At 45.3% G+C, this 24,680-nt stretch overlaps 1 protein-coding gene across 1 annotated transcript in view; it reads left to right on the forward strand.

The window, feature by feature from the left end:
- Nid1 (nidogen 1) overlaps window positions 1-24,680 on the forward strand; it is a 74,767-nt gene that overhangs the window by 27,745 nt on the left and 22,342 nt on the right. Inside the window, exons 5-11 of the mRNA XM_031358326.1 lie at window positions 5,507-5,656; window positions 9,487-9,738; window positions 11,526-11,726; window positions 15,276-15,521; window positions 16,883-17,026; window positions 22,164-22,289; window positions 24,409-24,558. Of these exons, the coding sequence (XP_031214186.1) occupies window positions 5,507-5,656; window positions 9,487-9,738; window positions 11,526-11,726; window positions 15,276-15,521; window positions 16,883-17,026; window positions 22,164-22,289; window positions 24,409-24,558 (1,269 nt within the window). The remainder of the gene's footprint in view (window positions 1-5,506; window positions 5,657-9,486; window positions 9,739-11,525; window positions 11,727-15,275; window positions 15,522-16,882; window positions 17,027-22,163; window positions 22,290-24,408; window positions 24,559-24,680) is intronic.

Raw genomic sequence — 24,680 nt, forward strand, 5'->3', positions numbered from 1 at the left:
CCAGGAGGCGACTTTATGGGGGACAGATGGACAGCAGGGGCTGAATTCTCTCACTGAAGAGCAATGGGTACATAGGCCCCATGGCTTCTGAGTGACCCAGTGATCTTTTAGGATTAGAGATTCGGTTCTGGATATAGTGGGAGTATGCCTCATTTCATTTCTCATAATGTATTCTGTTTTAAAGAGAGTCAGGGCCAGGGAGAGATGGCTCAGCAGGTAAAGGTACTGATGACCTAAGTTGGATCTTCTGAAGCCCACATAGTAGAAGGAGAGGTATGATTCCTCCAAGCTGTCCTCTGATGTACACATACAGGTAGATGGATGGACAGATGGGCGGACAGATAAATAAGTATATTGGTTTTTGTTTTATTTTGTTTTTTTTTTTGTTTTGTTTTGTTTTGTTTTAAGACGGGGCCTCATTTATGTGGCTTTGGATAGCCTGGGATTTAACTTGACTGGCTTCAAACTCATGGAGATCCTGCTGCCTCTGTTTCCCATGCACTACCATAATCTGGTTAATATGTTTTTTTTTTTCTTTTAAAATGTCATAGTTGGTTGGACTGTGGTGGCACACACCTTTAATCCCAGCACTTGGGAGGCAGAGGCAGGTGGATCTCTGTGAATCGAGGCCAGCCTGGTCTACAGAGTGAGTTCCAGAATAGCCAGAAATGTACAAAGAAACCCCGTCTCAAAAAACCAAAAACCCAAACCAAAAAGGGTTGTTAAGTGCTGTTAGCCCAACATTAAAGAGGCAGAAGCAGAAGAATGGGAATGTCTAGCCTGGGATACAGTAAGATCCTGTCTCAAAAAACAAAAGAGAAGGAAGGAAAGGCCTTGGATATTTTGGAACTCGAGTGTCTTCTTTGTGACTTCTGAGATGTATTCAGCCACCTGAGAAAACATTCTAGATGCTCATTTGGCTCTTCATGCTGCTTTTCTTTCACAGTTTTTCTTCTTGGTTTTGGAATTCAGGAAGCTGATTACTTTTCCTCCTGTCAATTGCAATTGCTTTCTAAAGATCTCTCTCTCTCTCTCTCTCTCTCTCTCTCTCTCTCTCTCCCTTCCTTCCTCCCCCCCTCTCTTTCTCACACATACACACATATCACATACATCTTTTTTTGTTGGTTTTTGTTTTTGTTTTTGTTTTTGTTTTTTTTTTGAGGCAGGGTTTCTCTGTGAAGCCTTGGCTGTCCTGGAACTCACTCTGTAGACTAGGCTGGCCTCGAACTCAGAAATCCGCCTGCCTCTGCCTCCTAAGTGCTGGAATTAAAGGCGTGTGCCACCACCTCCCGGCCACATCCCTCTTAAAATGTAGTTTTATACAACGTGGTACCTCCTCCTCCTTCTGAGTTTTGGTTTTTCCAGAGTAGCCCTGGCCTCAAACTCAGATCTGCCTGCCTCTGTCTTCTGAATGCTGGGATTAGAGGTGCGAGTCACTACGCACGCACTGCACAGTATAATATATTCTTTTTTAAAAAAAAGATTTATTTATATATATGAGTACATACTGTAGCTGTACAGAGAGTTGTGAGCCTTCATCTGGTTGTTGGGAATAGACTTTTAGGACCTCTGCTCACTCCGGTCAGCCCCAAAGATTTATTTATTATTATAAATAAGTACACTGTAGCTGTCTTCAGACATAGCAGAAGAGGGCATCAGATTTCATTACGGGTGGTTGTGAGCCACCATGTGGTTGCTGGGCTTTGAACTCAGGACCTTCGGAAGAGCAGTCCGTGCTCTTTCCCGCTGAGCCATCTCGCCAGCCCCCAGTATGATATATTCTAATCAATCATATTGTATCAAATCTTTCCTACATTTTGAGGAAAATTACTTGAGCATTCTTTAAGTATTATAAGAAATTCTCAAAATGTGCCTTTATCTTTTTAAAAAAATTTTTTAATTAGATATTTTCTTTACTTACATGTCAAATGATATCTCCTCTCCCAGTTTCCCCTCTGAAAAAAAAAGAAAGAAAAAGAAAGGAAAAAAACAAACAAACAACCCCTGCCCCCAAAAAACCAAAACCCTGTTCCTTCCCTTGTACCCCACTAACCAACCCAGTACATTTACACAATCGAGTACTACTCAGCTATTAAAAACAATGAATTTATGAAATTCTTAGGGAAATGAATGGATCTGGAGAATATCATCCTGAGTGAGGTAACCCAATCACAAAAGAACACACATAGCCGGGCGATGATGGCGCACGCCTTTAATCCCAGCACTTGGGTGGCAGAAGCAGGTGGATTTCTAAGTTCAAGGCCAGCCTCGTCTACAGAGTGAGTTCCAGGACAGCCAGGGCTATACAGAGAAACCCTGTCTCGAAAAAAACAAAAAACAAAAAAAACAAACCAAACCAAAAACAAAACAACAACAATAAAATAACACACATGGCATGTTGTACTCTCTGATAAGTGAATATTAGCCCAGAAGCTTGGATATACCCAAAATACAATTTACAAACCACAAAAAAACTCAAGAAGAAGGAAGACCAAAGAACGGATACTTTGTTCCTTCTTATAAAGGGGAACAAAATACCCATGGAAGGAGTTGCAGAGACAAACTATGCAGCAAAGACTAAAGGAAGGACAATCCAGAGACTGCTCCACCTGGGAATTCTTCCCATATTCAGTCATCAAATCCAGACACTATTGTGGATACCAGCAAGTGCTGGATGACAGGAGCCTGATATAGCTCTCTCCTGAGAGGCTCTGACAATGCCCAACTAATAGAGAAGTAGAGGCTCACAGCCATCCATTGGACTGCACAGGGGCCTTTATTTATCTTGAGACACACACACACCACACACCACACATACACACACACACACACAGGCACAATGGTTAGTTAATTGTCAACTAGATACAATATAGAATCACCTGGAAAGAGTATCAGAGAAAGAGGTCTATATCAGGTTGACCTGTGGGCCTGTCTGTGGTTGCCTAATTGCCTTGATGGGTGTAGGAAGACCCTGGCTGCATCCTGCCATTGTTTGGGGCTCTGGATTGTATAAGAGTAGAGAAAGCTGGCTGAGCAGTAGGCATGCATGCATTTATTCCTTTCTGCTCTTGATTGTGGCTGTGACACAACTGGCTTCTTTAAGTTTCTGACTTGTACAATGGAGTTATAAGCCAGATAAACCCTCTTCTCTCCTAAGTTGCTTCTGGTCAGTTTTTGCTTTGTTTTGTTTTGTTTGTTTTGTTTTTGGAGATATAGTTTCTCTGTGTAGCCATGATTGTCTTGGATCACACTCTGTAGTCCAGGCTGGCCTTGACCTCACAGAGATCTGCTGCCTCTGCCTCTTGAGTGCTGGGATTAAAGGTGTGTGCCACCACTGCCCAGCATTTGTCAGAAAATTTTAAATCATGGAAAGGGAAGAAAAATAGGACATTAATTGAGACTCATTTTAAAAAGATTTATTTATTTTTATTTTCTGTGTATGTGTGTTTTACCTGCATGTATGTATGTGCATGTCTAGTGCCCAAAGAGTCCAGAAGAAGTCATCAGGTCCCCTGGAACTGGAATTACAGATGGTTGTGAGTTGCCATGCAGGTGTTAGGAATCGAACTTGGGTCCTCAAAAAGCAGCAAGTACTCATACCACTGAGCCATTTCTCCAGCTCCCATTTAGACTCTAAATGGGATCATTAGAGCCTTTAAATGTATCTCATAAGACCCTTTGCTCTTTCTACTAAAAGGTTACTGTAAAACTTCTTAGAAACATTTAGTCCATTCCTCCTACTAAGTCATATTTACTCATGTTTATTTCTCCTTTCTTGTTCTGATGGACCTCATGGCCGTAGTCACTACTGTCCATATTGAATATCCAAAATGGGCAAGATGGGGATTTACGCTCACTACTGAGCCACAGAAGTGACCAAGATGCCATTTGGTGGGATGATGATTTCATGGATTCCAGCCTTACACCTCATAAACACTGCTCTTTGGATTTAGGAAAGAGGAGGGGTACCCTGACTTCTCCACCAGCAGCATTCAACCTTTGATTCTGTTATTGTTTATGTTTGCTTACAGATATTAAGTTTTGAGCTCATCTTTTCTTCCTACCCTTCCTAAATATCTGAAACTATCATTTATGAAACTGCCACATTTGTTTACTCCCAACAACAAATGGTGGTGATAATCGCAGAAGCCCAGACTTCAACTCAAAATGTATCTGTGACAGATGGCTTTTTTTGTTGTTGTTGTTGTTCCTCTTCCAAGTTATTTCACTGTGTTTATTAGAAACATCAGCTGTCTGAGGCCTACAGTAACATTCTGGTGTTGTTTAAATAGTTGCCCTCGGATACACAGAACACAGCAGACCCATCAATGGGGGATTGCTGGCTTGATCTTATGTAACCACGAAACCTCAGGTTTACTCAGGTGCCTTTCTGCTCAGTCATGACTTGTCTCTGTACACACTGGAAGTTCCAAGTACTTGCAGCCAATAGAATCTACCTGAGGATACATTTTATCTTGATCTTCACTCATAAAGTCAATTATAGACAGGATTATTGTTGTTTCTAGAGGTTCACTTCTCTTGCAATTTTGAACTTCATTCCAAACGAATTTGCTCTAGCTAGATCATTAGATTTAATGGTCAGGTTTGTAAGTCTAATAAAACAAAGTTGGGTGGTAGAAATTTAAATGAGAGAGGGATTCTTTTTGAGTCTTGGGTCAAAGGATCTCAGAAGAGATATAATTGAAAGATTTTTTTTTTTTTGGTTTTTCGAGACAGGGTTTCTCTGTGTAGCCCTGGCTGTCTTGGAACTGACTCTGTAGACCAGGCTGGCCTCAAACTCAGAAATCCTCCTGTCTCTGCCTCCCAAGTGCTGGGACTAAAGGCGTGTGCCACCACCGCCCTGCGAAAGACTTTTTTTCTGATTGGCTGTTTTTAAATTTTATTTTTATTTTGGAGATTTTAAAATAATTACATCATTTCCCTTTTCTTTTCTCCCTCCAAACCCTCCATATTTACCTCCCACCTTATTCTCTTTCAAATTCATGGTCTTTTCTTTTTAATTAATTGATGTGGTTGTTGTGTGTGTATTTCTATAATGATCAGCTTTTAAGTATATAGGACTATACAATATATTATATCTCTATCTATCTATCTATCTATCTATCTATCTATCTATCTATCTAATCTAATATATACACTTAAGAACTATGGGGGCTGGCGAGATAGCTCAGCGATTAAGAACACTGGCTGCCCTTCCAGAGGTCCTGAGTTCGATTCTCAGCAACCACATGGTGGCTCACAACCACTCATAATGAGATCTGATGCCCTCTTCTGGTATGCAGGTGTACATCAGTGATCTGAGTTATAGAGCCTTATCTTTATCCAAATGGCTACATTCATGCCATGGACTTTGGTCTGCTGTGGTTGGCTTGGCCCCTTGAAGGACTCAGGTAGACCAGTTGGCTCAAGGGCACCTGTGTGGAAATGCCTCTCAGCTGAGAACCTGCAAAGCTTTGACAGGTATGCTTCTGTTTTCTCCAAACAGTATTCAGCTACAACACAGGTTCCCAGCAGACGTGTGCCAACAATAGACACCAGTGCTCCGTGCATGCAGAATGTAGAGACTATGCTGCTGGCTTCTGCTGCAGGTGTGTGGACAACTACACGGGCAATGGCAGACAGTGCGTGGCAGAAGGTAACGTACTATTCCTGTGCATTTTCAGCTTCACAGAGGACAAGAGTGGCTTTGGGTCTTGGAGCTTGTTTACAGATGTGTCCTTTGCCATGATCTCTGGAATGTGCAGTTTTTAATGACATCATCTCTGTTACATTCCTTATGGGCATTCCTCCCAGGATGTCCTTTTTTTTCCCCCTCCCTCATTTTCCTTCACTCATAGCTTTGTCTCTGGAGTCCTCTCTGTTTGTTGTTTGCTTTTGAGACACCATCTTGCTATGTAGCCTGGGCTGACCTCAAACTTGAGATTCTCTATATGAAGAGTGTGTGTTGGGGCTGCAGTGTGCACCCCACACTTGGCTTGGGTCTCTAGCTCTGACTGTATTGCCTGTAACTTTCTCTCTCTCTCTCTCTCTCTCTCTCTCTCTCTCTCTCTCTCTCTCTCTCTCTCTCTCTCTCTCCTTCCCTCCCTCTTCTCTTCCGTCCCCTCCCCCCCTGCCCCTCTCTATCTGGCTTAGACCAGGGTATGTAGTGGGCTCAGTTTTTCCATTGCCTGCACCTTCTTTCCTTGTGTCCCTGAAACCACATCATGCCTGAGGTGCAGCTGACAGGGTGTTGCCCTCAGTTCTAGCTTGTCAGACCCAATGCACATCCAGCTCCAGAGTGGATTCCGTGATAGCTGAGGTCAGCTTTGACCCCTGTCCCCCAAAGGACTGGCTAGTCACTATGTCCACACAGTCAGAGGAGTCTTCTGGGTAAGTCTAAGAGTCTTTGTTATAGTCACTGGAGACCTTTGGGGTTCTAAATTAGACTGAAATAAAGTGACAGAACCTTGTATTTGGCCTTTGTCCCTTCAGATGCCACCAAATTGCCCCATTTGTTACAAGATACCTTTTCGTGGGGAGTTCAGTTGCTTTGTAAAATCTGGCTAATTAAAACCCAGTTGGAGAAATATGTTCTGTTTTCCAGATTCCCTACCCTGGCTGTCCTGAAATCAGTTATTTTAATTTGCCACATACACACTCACAATTGTTTCCTTCTGGGTCATAATGGAAAGTGAGATTTGTTTTATTTTCATCCCTCCTCAGCAATGAACCAACGTGCAGCTTAGATGTCATATTAATTTAGGAGCATGTTTTTAATTTTAAACTGTTTTTTATTTCCTTCCAAATCTTGTCACCCTAGGGGTGGGGTGCTTTTGAGTATTTGTGCTAGGCTTGGCTTTTATACCCTTTTCCCTAGGAAAAGCTTCCAAATTCCACACGGAAGTGTATTCCCTCCCTCCCTCCCTCCTTCCTTCTCTCCCTCCTTCCCTCTCTCCTTTCCCCCCTCCCTTCATCTCTGGGTGCTGGGTATTGAGTCCAGCACCCTGTGCTTCCCAGGCAAGCACTCCACCACCTGGGCCATTTCCTCAGCCCAAAAACATATTCTTAGAGGACTACTTTATTAGCTCTCCCCTCTCTCTCATATCAGAGCTAAATATGCTGAGCAAACTGGCGTTGAGCTCAGGTATGACAAACTGTTCAGCTACACATCTTGACATTTTGTACACAGCCTGTAATTGCTTTGGGGTTTAAATAGTTGTTGGATTTTTGTTACTTTTTTTTATATATAGGCATGCATTTTTATACAGGTGCCTTATGCCTATAATCCTAACACTCAGGAGACTGGGGCGGGAGACTGTTTTAAGTTTGAGGCTAGTCTGGTCTATAGGGTGAATTCCAGGCCAGCTAGGGCTACTGAACGAGAGAGACCCTGACTCAAAGACCCAGGGGGAGAAAAGCTAGCTTAGAGTGTGGTGGGAGTATTTTATTTGGCTTTTTTAACTTGGCTTCCTTTGTTGTTTCTGTAATGTTCTTGGAATGCATTTTTTTTTTCTTTTTTGCCATGAGCCTGCAAAGGGTCATAGGATCCCCAGTGTAATGACACAGTGAAAGTACAGAGTTACTTCATGTCAGATATGTCCTGATTGGTCGGTGACCTCACTTAGCAGCTTTCCTCAGAGGATAGATGACAGCCAGGAACGCATCCATGTGTCTAGGAGGAGGGGGTAGAGGCCATATTTCTGATTAGTTGCAATCTAGAAAAATAAATAAGATATATCATCGGAGGCTGATAGGGGTGGAGTTCAGTGGCAAAGCCCTCACTCAATTCCCTGTGCCAAAAGAAAAAGGAAAAACCTTCAAAGAATTTAATTCTATGTCAGACTTCAGCAAAGTAAGGTGACCTTTATTTGACCTTTTACTTACATCTTCAGATTTTTTTCTTTTGTAGTATAATTCTTGTGCCTGTGTGTGTGTATCTCTGTGTGTGTGTACATGCCTGTGTATGTGTGTGTGTGCCTGAGTGTGTGTGTGTGGCTGTGTGTGTGTGTGCCTGTGTGTGTGTGTGCCTATGTGTGTGTGTGCATGCCTATTTTATGTGTGCCTGTGTGTATGTATATATGTATGCCCGAGTGTGTGTGTGCCTATGTGCGTGTGTGCCTGTGTGTGCCTGTGTGTGTATGTATATGTATGTGTGCCTGTGTGTATATATATGTGCCTGAGTGTGTGTGTGCACCTGTGTGTGCCTGTGTGTGTGGCTGTGTGTGTGACTCTGTGTGTGTGCCTGTGTGTGTGCAGCTGTGTATGTTTCTGTGCCTGTGTGTGTGTGCCTGTGCCTGTGCCTGTGTGTGTCCCTGTGTGTGTGCCTGTGTGTATGTGGCTGTGTGTGTGTATGTGGCTCTGTATGTATGTGGCTCTGTGTGTGTGTGGCTGTGTGTATGTGTGGCTGTGTGTGTGTGTGTCTCTGTGTGTATGTGACTCTGTGTGTGTGCCTGTGTGTGTGCAGCTGTGTATGTTTCTGTGCCTGTGTGTGTGTCCCTGTGTGTGTCCCTGTGTGTGTCCCTGTGTGTGTGCCTGTATGTATGTGGCTCTGTGTGTGTGGCTGTGTGTATGTGTGGCTGTGCATGTGTGTGGCTCTGTGTGTATGTGGCTCTGTGTGTGTGCCTGTATGTGCCTGTGTGTGTGTGTGCATGCGTGTGCGCCTGTGTGTATGCAGCTGTATAAGTTTCTGTGCCTGTGTGTGTGCCTGTGCCTGTGTGTGTGCCAGTGTGTGTGCCTGTGTGTGTGTGGCTGTGTGTGTGTGTCTCTGTGTGTATGTGGCTCTGTGTGTGTGCCTGTGTGTGTGTGGCTGTGCGTGTGTGTGGCTGTGTGTGTGTGTGGCTCTGTGTATATGTGGCTCTGTGTGTGTGCCTCTGTGTGTGTGTGTGTGTGTGTGTGTGTGTATAGTGTTCATATGTACACACATGTGGAGGCCAGAGGTCACCATCAATGTTTACCTTTCTTGCTCTTTTGAGATGGGGTCTCTCACTGAACCTCAAGCTTACCAGCTGGTCTAGCTGATCAGCCAGCCCCAAGGATCCTCTCATCTTTCCTCTCCATCCTAGTGCTGAGGTTACAAGTCTGCATTGCCACACCAGGCTTTCTATATGCTAGGGTCTGATCCCAGGTTCTTATGCTTATGTAGTGCTGGGACTCTTAATGCCTGTGATGCACAATTATGGGTGTAGATTTTTTTTATTCTGTCCATTATCACTCATGTGGGAAAAAGGAGAAGTGTTAGGATTCCTGAGGCCCCTGGTGCACAGTGGTGGGTACCTAGCATTCTGCCCATCAGTAGCCACATGCAACAGAGGCAGGGGCATTGGAATATCCAGGGCTTACGGCATACAATCACAAGTATTTTCATTTCCTCAGAAACCATTTCCTACAGCAATGCCACCTCTTTGCTTTCCTAATGAATAGACACATTCCTCTCTTTGAAAGGTAGGGGAAAACCATCTCTACCTTCTTCCTTTGTTTCTGGCCCAGGCTCTCCACAACGGGTCAACGGCAAGGTGAAGGGAAGAATCTTCGTGGGGAACAGCCAGGTCCCCGTGGTGTTTGAGAACACTGACCTGCACTCCTATGTGGTGATGAACCATGGACGGTCTTACACAGCCATCAGCACCATCCCTGAAACCGTTGGGTATTCTCTGCTTCCCCTGGCACCCATTGGAGGCATCATCGGATGGATGTTTGCAGTGGAGCAGGATGGGTTCAAGAATGGGTTCAGCATCACTGGTAATTGAAACTCCCAACTAGAATAATTAGGCTACATAGTCACGGGGGAGGTCTGAGAATGAATGGGTTTGGAGCTCTGTCTGCAGTCACCTGGAAGCATTTCATTTGTGGACAGGGGCCCCTCTAGTTCTTCCTCAGAAATAAGGACAAGCAAAAATTAACGTATAGCATATCCACTAAAGGAGACCATATAGAATTATGTTTTGGTAGAGGAATGGTTTCTTGATGGGGATTTAGAAGTCCCCGTATTTGGTGCTGAGGAGATAACATAGCCGCTGAAGTACTTGCCTTGCAAGCGTAAGGACCTCTATCCATTTCCCGGAACCCACATAAAGAGCCAGGTATGATGGCATGTACTGATGATACCAGCCTTAGGGAAGCAGAGACAGGAAAAACATCCAAGGCTGACCTCTGGCTGCCACACATACCCATGCACACAGGTATACCCCCACACCCACAAACATGCACACACATAGGTGTACCCACACACCCACAAATGTACACATACCCCTTCACATGCCAGTACCCCATGTCCAAAATGCAATCATGCACACAAACCTGAACACACAGATCCCCCCTGACATGTACAAACTTGCAGAGACTGGCACACAAACATGGAAAATTCTCCAAGGTTGAACAAGATTTACCAACTCATGCATCTCACCCATCTGAAAGTGGCTTAACACCTTCCTATCTCCAGGGAAAAGAGCCTGTCACTTCTAGCTGGTAAGTCTAACTTGATCAACACCATCCTCTTGAGTACCGGGAAACTTTGGAGGCTCTCAGAGGCCATGCCCTGTAAGGAAGGCTGAGTTTTTTGTGCATGTGTGGACAGATCACTGAGGGGATCTCTCCTCAATGTTACAAGGTCTCCTTCTGTGTTCTTCCAAGGTCAGCTCCATGTAGATGCTGGGTAGAGCCCAGGGTGGTTAGGGTTTCTACTGCTATGATGAAATACCGTGACCAAAAGCAAGCTAAGTGACCAAAGCAACTTGGGGGAGGAAAGGGTTTATTTGGCTTACATTTCTACAGCACCGTGGAAGTCAGGACAGGAACTCAAACAGGGCAGGAACCTGGAGGCAGGAGCTGATGGAGAGTCCCTTGGAGGGGCCCTGATTACTGGCTTGCTCTCCATGGGTTGCTCAGCCTTCCTTTTTATAGAACTCAGGACCACCTACCCAGGGGTGGCACCACCCACAATGGGCTGTCTCCTCCCACATTAATCATTAGTTAAGAAAATAGCTTACAGGCTTGCCTATAGCCTGATTTTATGGATGCATTTTCTCAATTAAGGCTCCTTTCTCTCCAGGGACTCTAGCTTTTGTCAAGTTGAATAAAACTAGTTAGTATAGAATCCACCATCATTCCCAGGACCTGCACCCATCGTCCTGGGCTGGGTACATTAACCCTGCCTCCTCCTCACTAGACTTGCCTTCTCCCTCTGCTTTTCCTCCCCCAAGCACTCCCATCATGTCACAAGTGTCCCTTCCCTCTTCCCTTTAGCTCTTTTCTTGCCCTCTCATGCTCTCCTTTCCTACTTTCATGTGTTCTACAAATAGATATTTAAATATATAATAATGAACATGTAGATTTAAATCTAGATTCTGGAGAGATACCACACAATGTTTGTAGTTCTGAGTCTAGCTCAGTTAAACCAGCCAGGGCACACGAATTCTTCACCTGCCTCTCACTTGAGGAAGCTAGGGCCAGCAGGAAAGTGTATTTGCCAGATGGAGGGGGTGACTTGCCAGATGGAGGGGTGACTGACGGCCTGTCTTACTTTCCAGGGGGTGAGTTCACCCGACACGCTGAGGTGACCTTCTTGGGGCACCCAGGCAAGCTGGTCCTGAAGCAGCAATTCAGTGGTATTGATGAACACGGACACCTGACCATCAACACAGAACTGGAAGGCCGAGTGCCGCAGATCCCCTATGGTGCCTCAGTGCACATTGAGCCCTACACCGAGCTGTACCACTACTCCAGCTCAGGTAAGTCCCAGGCCTGGAGTCCCAGGGCAGCCAGTCTGCATGTGCCCACCCACTGTGATGACCTTGAGTTTCTGGGGCAGTCTCCCTGGGATCTGTAAAGGGAAACACAGAAGGCTACTCTTTATTTTAATCCCTTTCTCCCTAAGCACAAACGGAAGACACACTTGAAGAGAATTTAATATAAAACAAGAAAACAAGACATATTGGGACACACCAGCCATTCCTGCCCTTGGGAAGCTGACTTAGAGGGATTGCTGCAGCTCCAGGCCAGCCTGAGCTACGTAGCAAAAACCGAAACACCCAGAAAATGGAGTGGGAACTATCTCGGTTGAGGGCTTGCCTACGTACATTGAATATATGAGGCCCTGCGTTCAGTCCCTGACACTACATAAAGCAGGTCAGGTGACATATGCCTGTAGTCCCAGCATTTGGGAAGGGGAGCCTGGAAGATTAGAAATTCAAGATCATCTTCAGGTATACAGTGAGTTTAAGGCTAGCCTGGGCTACATGAGACCTTGTCTAAAAAAGGAAACAGAATGACAAAAGAACTCCATGAAATAAGCCTGAACACAGCTTTTAGATTTAAATATACTTTTGCAGTGTTTTCCCTAGAGTCTACTATCTAGATTAATATATATGTCTCTATTCTTATATCATTCCAGATTTTATTATAATGTATTTGTTTGTAGTTTTTATACTTGTTCTCCTTCTGGCATCTGTTTGGAGCTGAAAAGAGTGGCAAGGGCTTCTACCTGCCACTTACTCAGCTTGGCTAGTTCCTAGCACTTGCCACCTGTATTATAACACACACACACACACACACACACACACACACACACACACACACCCTCACATGTACACACACACATACACACATACGTACACACACATATACTCATGCGTGCACACACATGTACACACAAACTTCTTTCTCCATAACTGTCCTCATGGGCCATTGCACACACACACACATGTACACACACATGTGCACACACATACACTCATGCACACACATGCACACACACATACACTCATGCACACACACACATACACAAACACACGTACACACATGCACACACACATACACTCATGCACACACACATGTACACACATGCACACACACTTCTTTCTCCCTACCTGTCCTCATGAGACATTGCACGCACACACACACACACATACATAAACATACGTACACATACGTACACTCATGCACACACATACACTCATGCACACACACACACACGTACACTCATGTACACACACACACACACACGTACACTCATGCACACACACACACTTCTCTCTCCCTAACTGCCCTCATGGGCCATTGCTTAAGTGCTTCAGACACCTCTTTCCTAAGAAAAAGAACATTTTCTTACATTGTCCCATCAAAATTATTTAACAACTCAGGATCATTTTTAAAGCTCTGTAGCCCAGACTTGTCTCCAACCTTCTGCCAACCTTCTGCCTCTGCCTCCCACATGCTGGGATCACAGGTATGAGCCAGCACATCTGGCTTCTGGTCTTTAGCATAGAAACCCCAGCATGCAACCTTTGGTCTGTCGTTTCTGTTTAAATCAATGTTACTTCATTACTACATCCAGTCATGTTTACTGGTTTCGATAAGGGGCTTTGAAGGCCTTCTAAGGACTCTGTCCCCATCCCCCCAGTGGCCCTCCTATCCTCAGAAGTATAAGTTCCACGAGTTCCCCACCCCCAACCCCACTGAGTTGAAGTGACCTCTCGCATGGTGAATTTTGGCCGCATTTCCAGCTGTTGTTTGTTTGTTTGCTTATGCTAGGGACTGAACTGACTCCTCAGGCAAACGCTGCGGTGCTGAGCTACATCCCAAGCTCTTGGCCAATTTCTGTCTCTTGCAATATTGGGAATGGAGCCCTGGACCTTGTGCATACATACCACACAGCTACACCCTCAGCCCTTCTTTTTTTTTTTTTTAAATAAAGTTTTAGTTTTTTATTTTTAAATTATTATTGGATGAAAAGAAGAAAAAAGAAAAGGAAAGGATGTGACTGTTCCTGGATATGGTGGAGGAGAAGTTTATTCTATAGGGAAAGCACAGTTAGAGGCAGAGGCATCTGGCAGAGTCCAAAGTGGAGCTGTGCCACGTAAGGAGAGGGAGGGGGAGAGAGGAGGAGGAGAGAGAAACCAGGGGCAGCAACCAGGAAGCCCAAAGCTGCAAAGATAGTGGATAACATAAATGGCTGGATTATATAGGGAAGAGCAGCTGGGGGAAAGATGGCCCAGCCCCTGGGCTGGGGAGTTAAGGGTAGGGGGCGGGGAATGCCAGCTTGGAGGGCCCTGTAACTCATAGAGACTAAGGGATGTTGAGAGAACATGTTGGCCAATGTCTGCTTTGATATGTTAAATAGGCACCTCAGCCATTAGTCCCAGGATTGAAACCTAACAAGTATGTCACTGAGTTGCCTAGACTGAACTGCTACATCCTGTAGCTCCAGCAGGCCTTGAACTTGCAATCCTCCTGCCTCAGCTTCACAAGTAGCTGGGATGCAGGCCTGCATTATCAAGCCTGGCTTTCTGACCCTTTTCTGACTCAATCCCTAGAAACAGATGCTGAGTCAAACAGAATGAGCTTTTAATAATGCCACTGTTAAAGTAATCATCCAGGCACGTGGTACCCATGGCCAGGGCCCTGCAACTCGGATGGTCTCATTCTCCTTCTAGGGGCTGGGAGCCTGTGGAAGGAAGGAGAGACAGGGCTGAGGTCCCCAGACAGCCTGCAGCCAGATGGCCTGCTGGCAGACTGCACATGGGAGCTGGATGGGAAGCAGGGACACTGGTCTTTTATTTATCCTCCGGCTTTCACGACTCTCATATGGAGCAGACTGCAGCAGAACTCAGAAATAAAAAGGGTCCTTTATACTTAATAAAGAGGGGTAGGGAACGGAGGGCTTTGTTGCCTGGGCTAACACTAATCCTTTTCTGGTGGAGAGACTTTGTCCCCTCTCCTTGGCTAAGATTTGCTCTTGATAATTTTTCTAAAATTCGCTACTACAGAACATTCCATACTGTGTCTCTTCATACCACAGAGCTACTTAATCTAAGGTGGTTGGGAGCAACCACTATTTATTGATTCCTGCGTATCATATAGATTCCATGTAATTCACACAGGTGACCTCATCAGATTCTCACCTCAGTTCCTTCTGAAGGAGACACTGAGGAAAAAGCAGCTAGTGCCAGGTTGGTGGTTCCAAGCTCAGGTGGCACATGGTGGGAGGAGTGAGTCCAAGTGTGCCTCCTTGTGAGCAGCTACTCTTTTGGTCAGACCTCACTTGTCTCTAGATGATAGGAAATCAGCAAGTACTAATGATCATTGTCATCATCATTGATGCTGCTATTGGAGAGGAGAAAGCAGCTGGAGTCCAAGCACAAACAAATGGTTCTGTTTAAGTTGCTCCAGCAGGACTGTTTTCTGATTTCATTGTAGGCAGGAACCGCTACTACTGTCCTCAAGGCCTTTGATGAAGCTCCTCACATCTATCTGTCTGTCTGTCTGTCTCCTGCCCTCAGTGATCACTTCCTCCTCCACCCGGGAGTACACGGTGACAGAGCCTGATCAGGACGGTGCTGCACCCTCACACACCCATGTTTACCAGTGGCGTCAGACCATCACCTTCCAGGAGTGTACCCACGATGACTCCAAGCCAGCCCTGCCCAGCACCCAGCAGCTCTCTGTGGACAGTGTATTTGTCCTGTACAACAAGGAGGAGAGGATCTTGCGCTATGCCCTTAGCAACTCCATCGGACCTGTGAGGGGTAAGGAGGAGGGGGCTCACGCAGGCTGCACATGTCTCTGTACTCTCTGCACTCATACCTGTCAATCTCTGACTCTTGGATATGAGATTTTAGTCTCTTACTCTCTGTCTATAGAAGAAAATGATGGTCAGATATCCTGTGAAAGAGAAAAAACTGCATGGTCATCAGTGGCTCTTGGCAAACAGACCTGCTTTTGTTCATTCAACCGAAGGCCTATTCATGGGGGTGTCTGGCTATTTATTCATGAGCTATTGGGGCAGAATGCTCTGATGAATTCCCTCACAGAGACAGCCAACCAAAGGCTACTGCTGGCTCTCATGAACATTAAAAAAAAAAAACTATTTAAAATTTAAAACTAAAAATATATTATTTTTAAGGGACCACATTGATAATTGTTCATAGTGGGGGATATGAGCTAACTAATTTCAACAGTGACTTCATCCAGTGAGCAGTGATGACATGGGAGAAATTAGCATGTCCATCCCCAAACGTATCATTTCTTGGTGTTGGGAATATGCAAAGTCTTTTCTGTTAGCTATCTTGACATGTGTAATTAATTGCTGTCATCTTTAGTTACCCCCCTGTGCCACAAAGCATTAGACCTCACCCATCCATCTGTGCCGCTGGCCTTCGCCCTACCCCTCCACCCTTCCCTACTTCAGGTAGCCATTATTCTTGCTCCTTCTGTGAAATCAACATCTTTAGCACTCACATGTAAGACTGGGCAACATCTGTCTTTCTGTGTCTGACTTATTTTCATTCAACACAGTGATTTCCAGGCTCTTCCATGTAGTTAGAATCAAAAGATGTCATTTTTTTTCATGGCTAACTAGTATTCTACAGTGTATAGATATCTTAGTTGCTTTTCTGTTTCTGTGATAAAATACCAGAACCAGAATCAACTTATGAAAGAGAGAGATAATTTTACCTAAGGGTTCTAGAGAGAAATAATCCATAATGGTGGGAGAGGTATGGCAGCAGGTAGCTGGAACAGGAAGTAGAGAGAAGGGTGAACTGGAAGTTAGGCCAGGTTGTAAATTCAAGGGTTTTCACTGGTAACTTACTTCCTCCAGCAAACCACCTCCCAAAGATTCCACAACCTCCTTAAACTGTGCTACCAACTGGTGACCAATCATTCAAACTCATGAGCCTATAGGGAACATGTCCTATTTAATATTATTGAATATATATACTTAACATATATATCACACATATGTTAGAAGGGTATAGCTTGGTGGTCCCATTGTAGTACAACAGAGAGGGCCCTGGTCCCCATTACTCTGTTCTTTTGCAGTAGTGGCTTACTTCCTGTGGCAGAAGGGCTTCTGGAAGGTCCTTGAACACTGTATCTACCTTCACAGATGGCTCCCCCGATGCCCTTCAGAATCCGTGCTACATCGGCACCCATGGGTGTGACAGCAATGCAGCCTGTCGCCCTGGCCCTGGAACACAGTTCACCTGCGAATGCTCTGTTGGCTTCCGAGGAGATGGGCAGACTTGCTATGGTACTGCTTTGGGGTCTGATGTGTTGGGTGCTGGGATATCACTGGGAGGAAGCCTCCAGGTTCTGTAAACCAGAGAGCTGGGTATATGTAAGAAGAATGAATGTGCTGAGTGTGTTACACACAAACATGAAAGACAACCCTGTGTTTGCTTTGTGTATACCCACTTGTTGTCTCCTTGGTAAAGGAGGTTCTACCCTTGGTCAGGGGGTTCTACCCCTTTCATCATCAGCCCTAACCCATTTCTCAGCAACAGAGCAAAGTTCCTTGTTTGGTTTTATTTTTAAGACAGGGTCTCCTTGAGAATCCCAGGTTGGCCTCAAACTGAAAGCCTCCGAGCCTCTGCCTACCAGGTGGTGGGATTAGAGGTGTACATTGCCTGGCTGTTTTCAACTGTTTTTAAGTGTGCAGTTCAGTGCTATTCAACACACTCACACTGTTGTAAAGTTGTCACAATCATCCTTTGCTTGGATCCTTCTTATCTTGAACAGCCAACTGTGTTCGTTAGACCACAGCTCCCAATACACCGTGGTGCATTCTCATCCCCAACCCGTCTCCCACCATTCGATGTGTCCCACCATTCCAGAACCTTATTTATGTGGGATCCACAGCATTTATCCTTTGTCACTGGCTTATTTTACTCAAGATCCAAGATTGTGTGTGCAAGTCTCACCTCAGGATTTATCCATGCCGTGGCATGTGTAAGAATGTCTTTTTTTTCCTTTGAAGGTTGAATACTATTCCATTGTATCATGTTCCACATGATACAGTTTTTTTTTCTTATCCATCCATTCAGATGAAGAGCACCTTTCCTTCAGAAGGCACAGCCAGCTGTGCTCTATAAGACCTGCTGGTAGTCCCTTGTGAATGGACATATTGCACCTACCTTTTGACTGTCATAGACAAAGCCTTCAGGCTTTATTTAGTGTTTTATTTTGTTTGCATAACCCCCAAAGCAGTTTTGTGGATCATTCTGGGCTTAGTCTTTGGAGGACCTTTCATGGTGTTTTCTGTACCAGCTACACCACATTACTGTCTGCCTACAGTGTACAGGAGTTCAATTTTCTCCATTTTTTTTTTTAATAAACACACATACATGGGGGCTACTGCATGCATATAGAGGCAGAAGACATCCTGGATGTTGTTAGGAACTCTGTCTATTTCTTTTGAAACAGAGTTTCTTATTGGTCTGGACCTTACTAATTATGCTACATGCCCCAGGGATCCCATCTCTGCATCTCAAGTGCTGGGGTGATTGCAAGCATGTGTGTCAATGCCCTACCTTCTGTGTGGGTTCTATGATGACAACACACAGCAAAGGCTTGGCTGATTTCTTTAGCTCCTAAGCACCAATCTCTCTATAACTTGGTCAGCATTTGCTATCAGTATTGCTTCTTCTTTCATAGAAACTGAGGCTCATTAATCTGAGCAAGACATTCAAGTGAGCTAGTGAGTAACTCAGGCCTCTCACTGGAGCATCTGGAACCCCGCCTCCTAGTAGCATTTATCTTACTATTTAAAATTTAACTTCAAAGTCTTTCATGTAGACAGCATGATATTTGTCGGTAACTGAATTTTAATCTCTTACCCAAGGACAGTTTGTCCTTGCTAAGGCCAAGAGTGTTGGGCACTTCACCCAGTGCCACTTGAACCTGCACGGAAGCCCTCACTAATGAGGAGAGGTGCTAGATGTAAGTTTCCTACATCCAGAGTAGTGTGCTCACGAGTATCTACCCAGCAAAACGGGCTGCTGTCTTCATCCCTGTGTGTCTGGGGAGCAAGCCCTGGCAAGCCCACCGTGCCTAGGATCTGGGAATCCTGCCAGATCAGGGCTGGAATCCCATCTTGCTAGCAAGAGGCAGGTCTGGTGTGTAGATCCTGATGTAGGGCATGGGGTGGGAGAGGTTGCCTTGGAGCCACCCTTCGCTGCAGGATGCTTGCTCATGGTGCCCTGAGACGCTTGGCAAGCAGAGATTCGTGCTGACAGATATGGATGATGTGATAGTTTGGGTGTCGTGCTGATGACCTTGTGTATCTGGTATTACTAGCCTGATGCTCACCTGTCTGCTCACAGGGCATGGTAAAAGGGACCCAAGAACTGACTGGCTTGGGATTGTCAGTGGCCAGTCCTTCCCTGTCGTGACAGTTTCAAGCAGCATAGTGCTATTTTATGCTATTTTATGTGCACGGAGCCCTGCCACGAAGGTGCTAGTTGGGTGGGAGCCGTGTTGGGGATGAGGGATTCTTTTAGGTCTCCGTATCTTCTCAGTCTGTATAGAATGTCATCAGCCATCTACACATTGATGGAACATGGCTTATTAGTTGTTTTTCTTGTTGCTGTGACAAAATACCTGATAAGGTAACTTGAGGAGGAAAAGGCTTTATTTTTGGCTTGCAGTTTGAAGTTACGATCTATCCTGGCAGGGAAGGCACGGCAGCAGGAGCTTAAAACAGCTGGTCACATTGGTGTCAATAAGCAGACAGAGATGACTACTGCTTCTTACTGAGCTCTCTCCAGTTCATTCAGTCCAGGACTCCAGCCCGTGGGATGGTACTGTGGATGGTTAGAACAAGCCTTCCCATTTCAGTTAACCTAATTTAGAAAATCTCTCGCAGCCATGCCCAGAGACTCTTCTCCTAGGGGATGCTAGGTCCAGTCTGCATGGCCATCAACACTACCATCACCTGTGGCGATGTGTCTACTGTTACTTACTGTGACCTTCTCATGCAGCTCTTGGTCCTCCTAAGAGACACAGAGATGCTCCCCGCTCCCTATGACTCTGTACACTCTACCACTATCCCTGGAAATCCTTGGCTAGCCTTGTTCAGGAAGACAGGTGGCCATGCATGCGCTTGCTTTTGTCTGTGGTCAGCCATTGTCCTGGAGCATTAGCCTGGTGGAATGTGGAGCTAGATGTCCTGAGTCAGGCTCCTTGTTGTTCTGAGTTACCAGAACAAGCCTCGGTGGTAATGCATATGGACATGAGGCTTTTGACAGGAAATCACAGTAAGCATCTGGATTTGCATGTTGTTTTAACCCGGGGAGATTCCTGAGAAGGGACCAGGGTAAACCTCTGTGATTCATGTCCGTGGTGGTTTAGATGACCCATGACATGCAAAGCGAGGCTGGCTTTAGTTAGCTGTCTCCCAGTGAGCTTCCCATGTAATCAGGAAGAGACTTTTTTTTTGGGGGGGGGGTAATCTCAGAGCTTAGTAATTTGCCTGGGGTTGACAATGGCACCTACATATCCCTCAAATTGTAATCCAGTGTAGCAGCATCAGCATCAGCATCAGGGAATATTTTTGAGTTTCTAGAAAGCATCCCACATGTCAATAATCTTCACAAAGGGCAAGGCCTTTATAAAAGAAATAACTTGTAGAGATTTAGAGTCATTGAAAAATGTACCAAGACTCTATACAGAGAAACCCTGTCTCGAAAAACCGAAATTGTACCAAGACTAGTCACTGTGGGGGAAATCATAGGATTAACCTAGGACCAGTGAGAGATGGCTGCCATCCGAGTCTCACAGCCCAAGTTCAAATCCCAGCACCCATGTCAAAAGCTGGATATGGAAGCCTGCACCTGTACTCCTGACACTCCTACAGCAAGATGGGAGGCAGAGAGGAGAACCACTGGGAAGCTCAAGGGCAAGCTAAGCCTGAGTGCATGGCACAGCAAAAACAACAGGGAGACCCTGCCTCAGCTGACTCCCTAAAGTCGTCAGCTACCTCCACATGCATGCAGTGGTGTGTGTGCACTCTCACTCACACACACACACCACACAACAAAAACAACTTTAAAACAACTTAAAAAGTAATTCCAAACAGTGTGTGGAATAAATCTGGGATCCCAGCACCGAGTAGTAGAAGCAAAAAGGGCTGTGAGTTTGAGAACAGCTTGGGCTACATGAAAATACCTGATTTCAAAAAACAAATTTTAATAAAAATAAATAACCCACGGTTTTCCTACTCAGCTAAAAAAAGGGGTTTCTCCTCTTTTCAGAAATGATGTTGACCAGATGTTGAAAAATCCTCTACAAGCAGATGTTATGGGGTAGTATGAACAGACAGTTGTCATAGTTACCAGGCTACACTGTCCATCAACAAAGGGTTAAAGGCATGGACTCAGTTAACAAAAGATTTAAATCACACATGAGGAACAACTTACAAACCGTAAAGACTATGAGATCTTAGTGGGGACACGGAGAGGGTCTTGTCCCTATAGAAACAGTGGTGTCCAGCCTGGCTTATCCTTACAGACCTGATAGTGTGGGAGTAGTCCTCTTGGACTCCAGGACACCAACGTCCTGTTGGCCTGCTGTGGCCTCTGCAGCTCTTGCATAACACATCTTCCGTCTCTGTAAATGTTCCCAGCAAGGAAGGGGCTTGGACAAGTTCCCTTCATGACTTGGCCCTGGCTTTTAGATGGAAAGCTGCTGTTCTGTTCTGCTGCTCTGTTTGGCTGGAGCCTTTAGAGACTGCAGCCTAGCACAGGGGTCCAGCCACGTGGTGTGAGAGTTCTGGGAGCAGTACAGAGCACAGGTGGTAGGTGTGACAGATGGTGCTCTATGCGTGGGAGCAGCAGCTGGCAGATGGGGGCAGAACCCCCGTCCTCAATCCCAGATCTAGCCCATGCTATTCTCTACCCCTCCAAAGTCCATTGTCCAAGATCCTAAATCTTGAACTGTACATAGACACACACACACACACTAAATAAGTAACTAAAAAATTCTCAATTGGCCATAAGTTGCCCAGCCTTTCTTTATAATGGTAACGGTAGAAAGGCAGTTTATTTTAAAGATTTACTTACTTTTATTCTGGGAGCCAAACCTGGATTCTCACAAGACTTCTGCTTCTTCAAATGTGTTTTTGCCATTCCATTGTGTGTAGCTTGTTTTAATGTGTGTCCCCTTGGTAATTCATTCAGAAGGAAGCACACATACATCACTTAGAAAAGATGAACTGAAGGTTGGATCCTAAGTTATGTAAAGGGCAAAACCCACTATCATCTATTCTATATTGCTTTGGGTATGTAGAAAAATGTGTCTTCAAATGGATCTCTTCTCTGAGGAAAATGCTTTCTATTTGTCTGTTTCATGAGGTTTAAAAGCTCTGCCTTTTTATCAACACTTTACTGCAGATATTGACGAATGTTCAGAGCAGCCTTCCCGCTGTGGGAACCATGCGGTCTGCAACAATCACCCGGGAACCTTCCGCTGTGAGTGCGTGGAGGGCTACCACTTCTCAGACAGGGGAATATGTGTAGGTAAGTTCTGCAAGACATTTTCCTGCGGAGACTAGTTGTATGGGAAAGGCCCAGTTACAGATTTTGATCCTGGTGGGGAAGCAGATACCAGTTCCTATGATCAGAGAGGTGCTGGTTACAAGGAGGATGAGAAGTTCTGCCCTCCACCTCTTTAGAGGGTCACTGCTGCCAGGAGCAAGAGCGTTCTTGGAATTATGCACTACCACTTGCCAGCGATACTTCATCTTACCCGCCTCAAGTTTTCTGTGGCACTTGCTTCTTATATATTAACTTAGCTCATTTTCAGCATACATTTAATGGCAATTGAAGCTGTTAGGCTTCATTCTCTGTGTCATTAGCAGCCATGGAATTCATGGTGAAGGGCCGTCTTTAAGCACCTTTATGTTCTTAGCTGTCTTAGATTGAATTCTACCTGAGTTACATCAGGAAGGAAATCCCACCTGGCAGAATTCTGCTTATAGTTTAATTTAATAAACCACAAGCCGAAGCATAGGTTCTTAAGACTTACTACAGTATGTTGATTTTATTAATTCATTAGGCCAATTATATTCTTGTTTGATGTTGATAAGGAAGATACTGGGCCAGCTAAGAAGAACAAAGTTTTTGAAATGTCACCCCCCCCCCCACACACACTTAACATTGGCATATTATTTCCATGACCTTTTTTTATTTTTGAGACAGAGTCTCATGTATCATAGGCTGGCCTCAAACTCACTGTGTAGTCAAGAGTGACCTTGAACTTATCTCCCCACCTCTAGCCTCCAGAACACTGGGATAACAGGTGTGCATCACCACGCCCCGTTTATTCAGTATTGGGGAAGGGCCCCATGGCCTCATACATGCTCAGCAAGCACTCTCCCAACCTTATATCCCCAGCCCAGGTTCCAGAAACTGAAGCTCAAAGCTTCTTGGAGAGTCCCACATCTACAGGCTAACATGCTGAATGGGGCATGCATGTCTACATGAGTCAAAACAGAAACTAACCGTGCCAGTCACTGTCCTGTCCCCGTGTGCTCCCTGGCTGTTTACTGTGTAGTACACATGTGTTCTCTTTGTTCCATCACAGAGCTTAGATGAGGAGCTAAGGTCTGGATGGAGTGAAGTGGTGTCTGTAGGGCGGGAGGGAACAGACAGTTCTCATGATTTGAGTGGGACCCAAACATCTGTGCACCCAGGAGGCCAGTCCTGAGTTGCACAGAGCTGAGATTTTAGGTTGCTGTGTTGAAACTATTTTTTTTTTTTCATCCTAGCAGAGAGCTTCAGTTTTCTTGGCCTGACTTTTCCCTATGAGCTTTGCTCTGAGGGAGGTTCTAAAGTTTGCTTTTAAGGCAACAACACCATTGCATCCCTCATTGGGTCATTATGGGTGGTGGACTGTGAAGATTTAGATCTCACTGAGATCTAACCAGGGGTTTATGTGAAAGAGGCAGATTAGCCTGGGTCTACCCATTCCCTAAGGCCACACTCACTAGAGAGTAGGGTGGGGGTGGGGTGGAGGGGAGCAGAGTGCCAACTGGGGCTGTGTGTTAATGTCTTCTCTCAAACATCAGTTCTCAGCAAGAAACTTAACCCCCCAGGCCTTAGCTCTCCATCTTCAAAATGAGGTGACCGGACACAATCATTTCTTAAAGCATGTGGAACCCTTGGTGGCACCTCAAGGAGCTGCCTAGGAGGGCACAGAAGAGTCACAAGCCAATCCTTGTCCACTTCCCTGGCCCCCAGCCTTCCATTTGTGTATAGGCCAAATTCTACAGAAACTATTTGAATAATGGATTCCACTGCTCAAAAACAAGCCAGGCCTGTAAACCCAGACCTATTATTTCAACTACTTGGGAGGCTGAGGTTCACAGTTCAAGGTTTCCTTAGCCTACAGAGTAAATTCAAGGCTAGCCTGGGCTAGAGATGCAGTTCATTGGTTCAGGAGCATGAAACTCTAGGTTCAATGATATGGAAGGTGACTATATGGAATGGTATGGTCTAGACTCAGGCAGCATCTAGACCTTTTCCCCTTCTCAGAGCACCACTGAGCCAAATCACTGGTGTGTAGAGAGCTTGGAAGGGTTCCTGCCTGCTCTGAGACTTTCTTCCAAAGGCACGCGTTTATTTCTTTGTTCTTAAGCTGCTGAGGACCAACGTCCCATCAACTACTGTGAAACTGCCCTCCACAACTGTGATATCCCCCAGCGAGCTCAGTGCATCTATATGGGTGGCTCCTCCTACACCTGCTCCTGTCTGCCTGGCTTCTCTGGGGATGGCAGAGCCTGCCGAGGTATGTGGTGGCTCCAGAGTTCCCCGTATACCCTGAAACGGGGGCCTGTGTCATACTTACTGCATGCCAATCATCAACACGCCCTGTATATAAGGAACATGTTTTTTTTTTTTTTTTTTTTT

This window comes from Mastomys coucha, unplaced genomic scaffold (assembly GCF_008632895.1).
Source record: "Mastomys coucha isolate ucsf_1 unplaced genomic scaffold, UCSF_Mcou_1 pScaffold7, whole genome shotgun sequence".
NCBI classification, from domain to species: domain Eukaryota; kingdom Metazoa; phylum Chordata; class Mammalia; order Rodentia; family Muridae; genus Mastomys; species Mastomys coucha.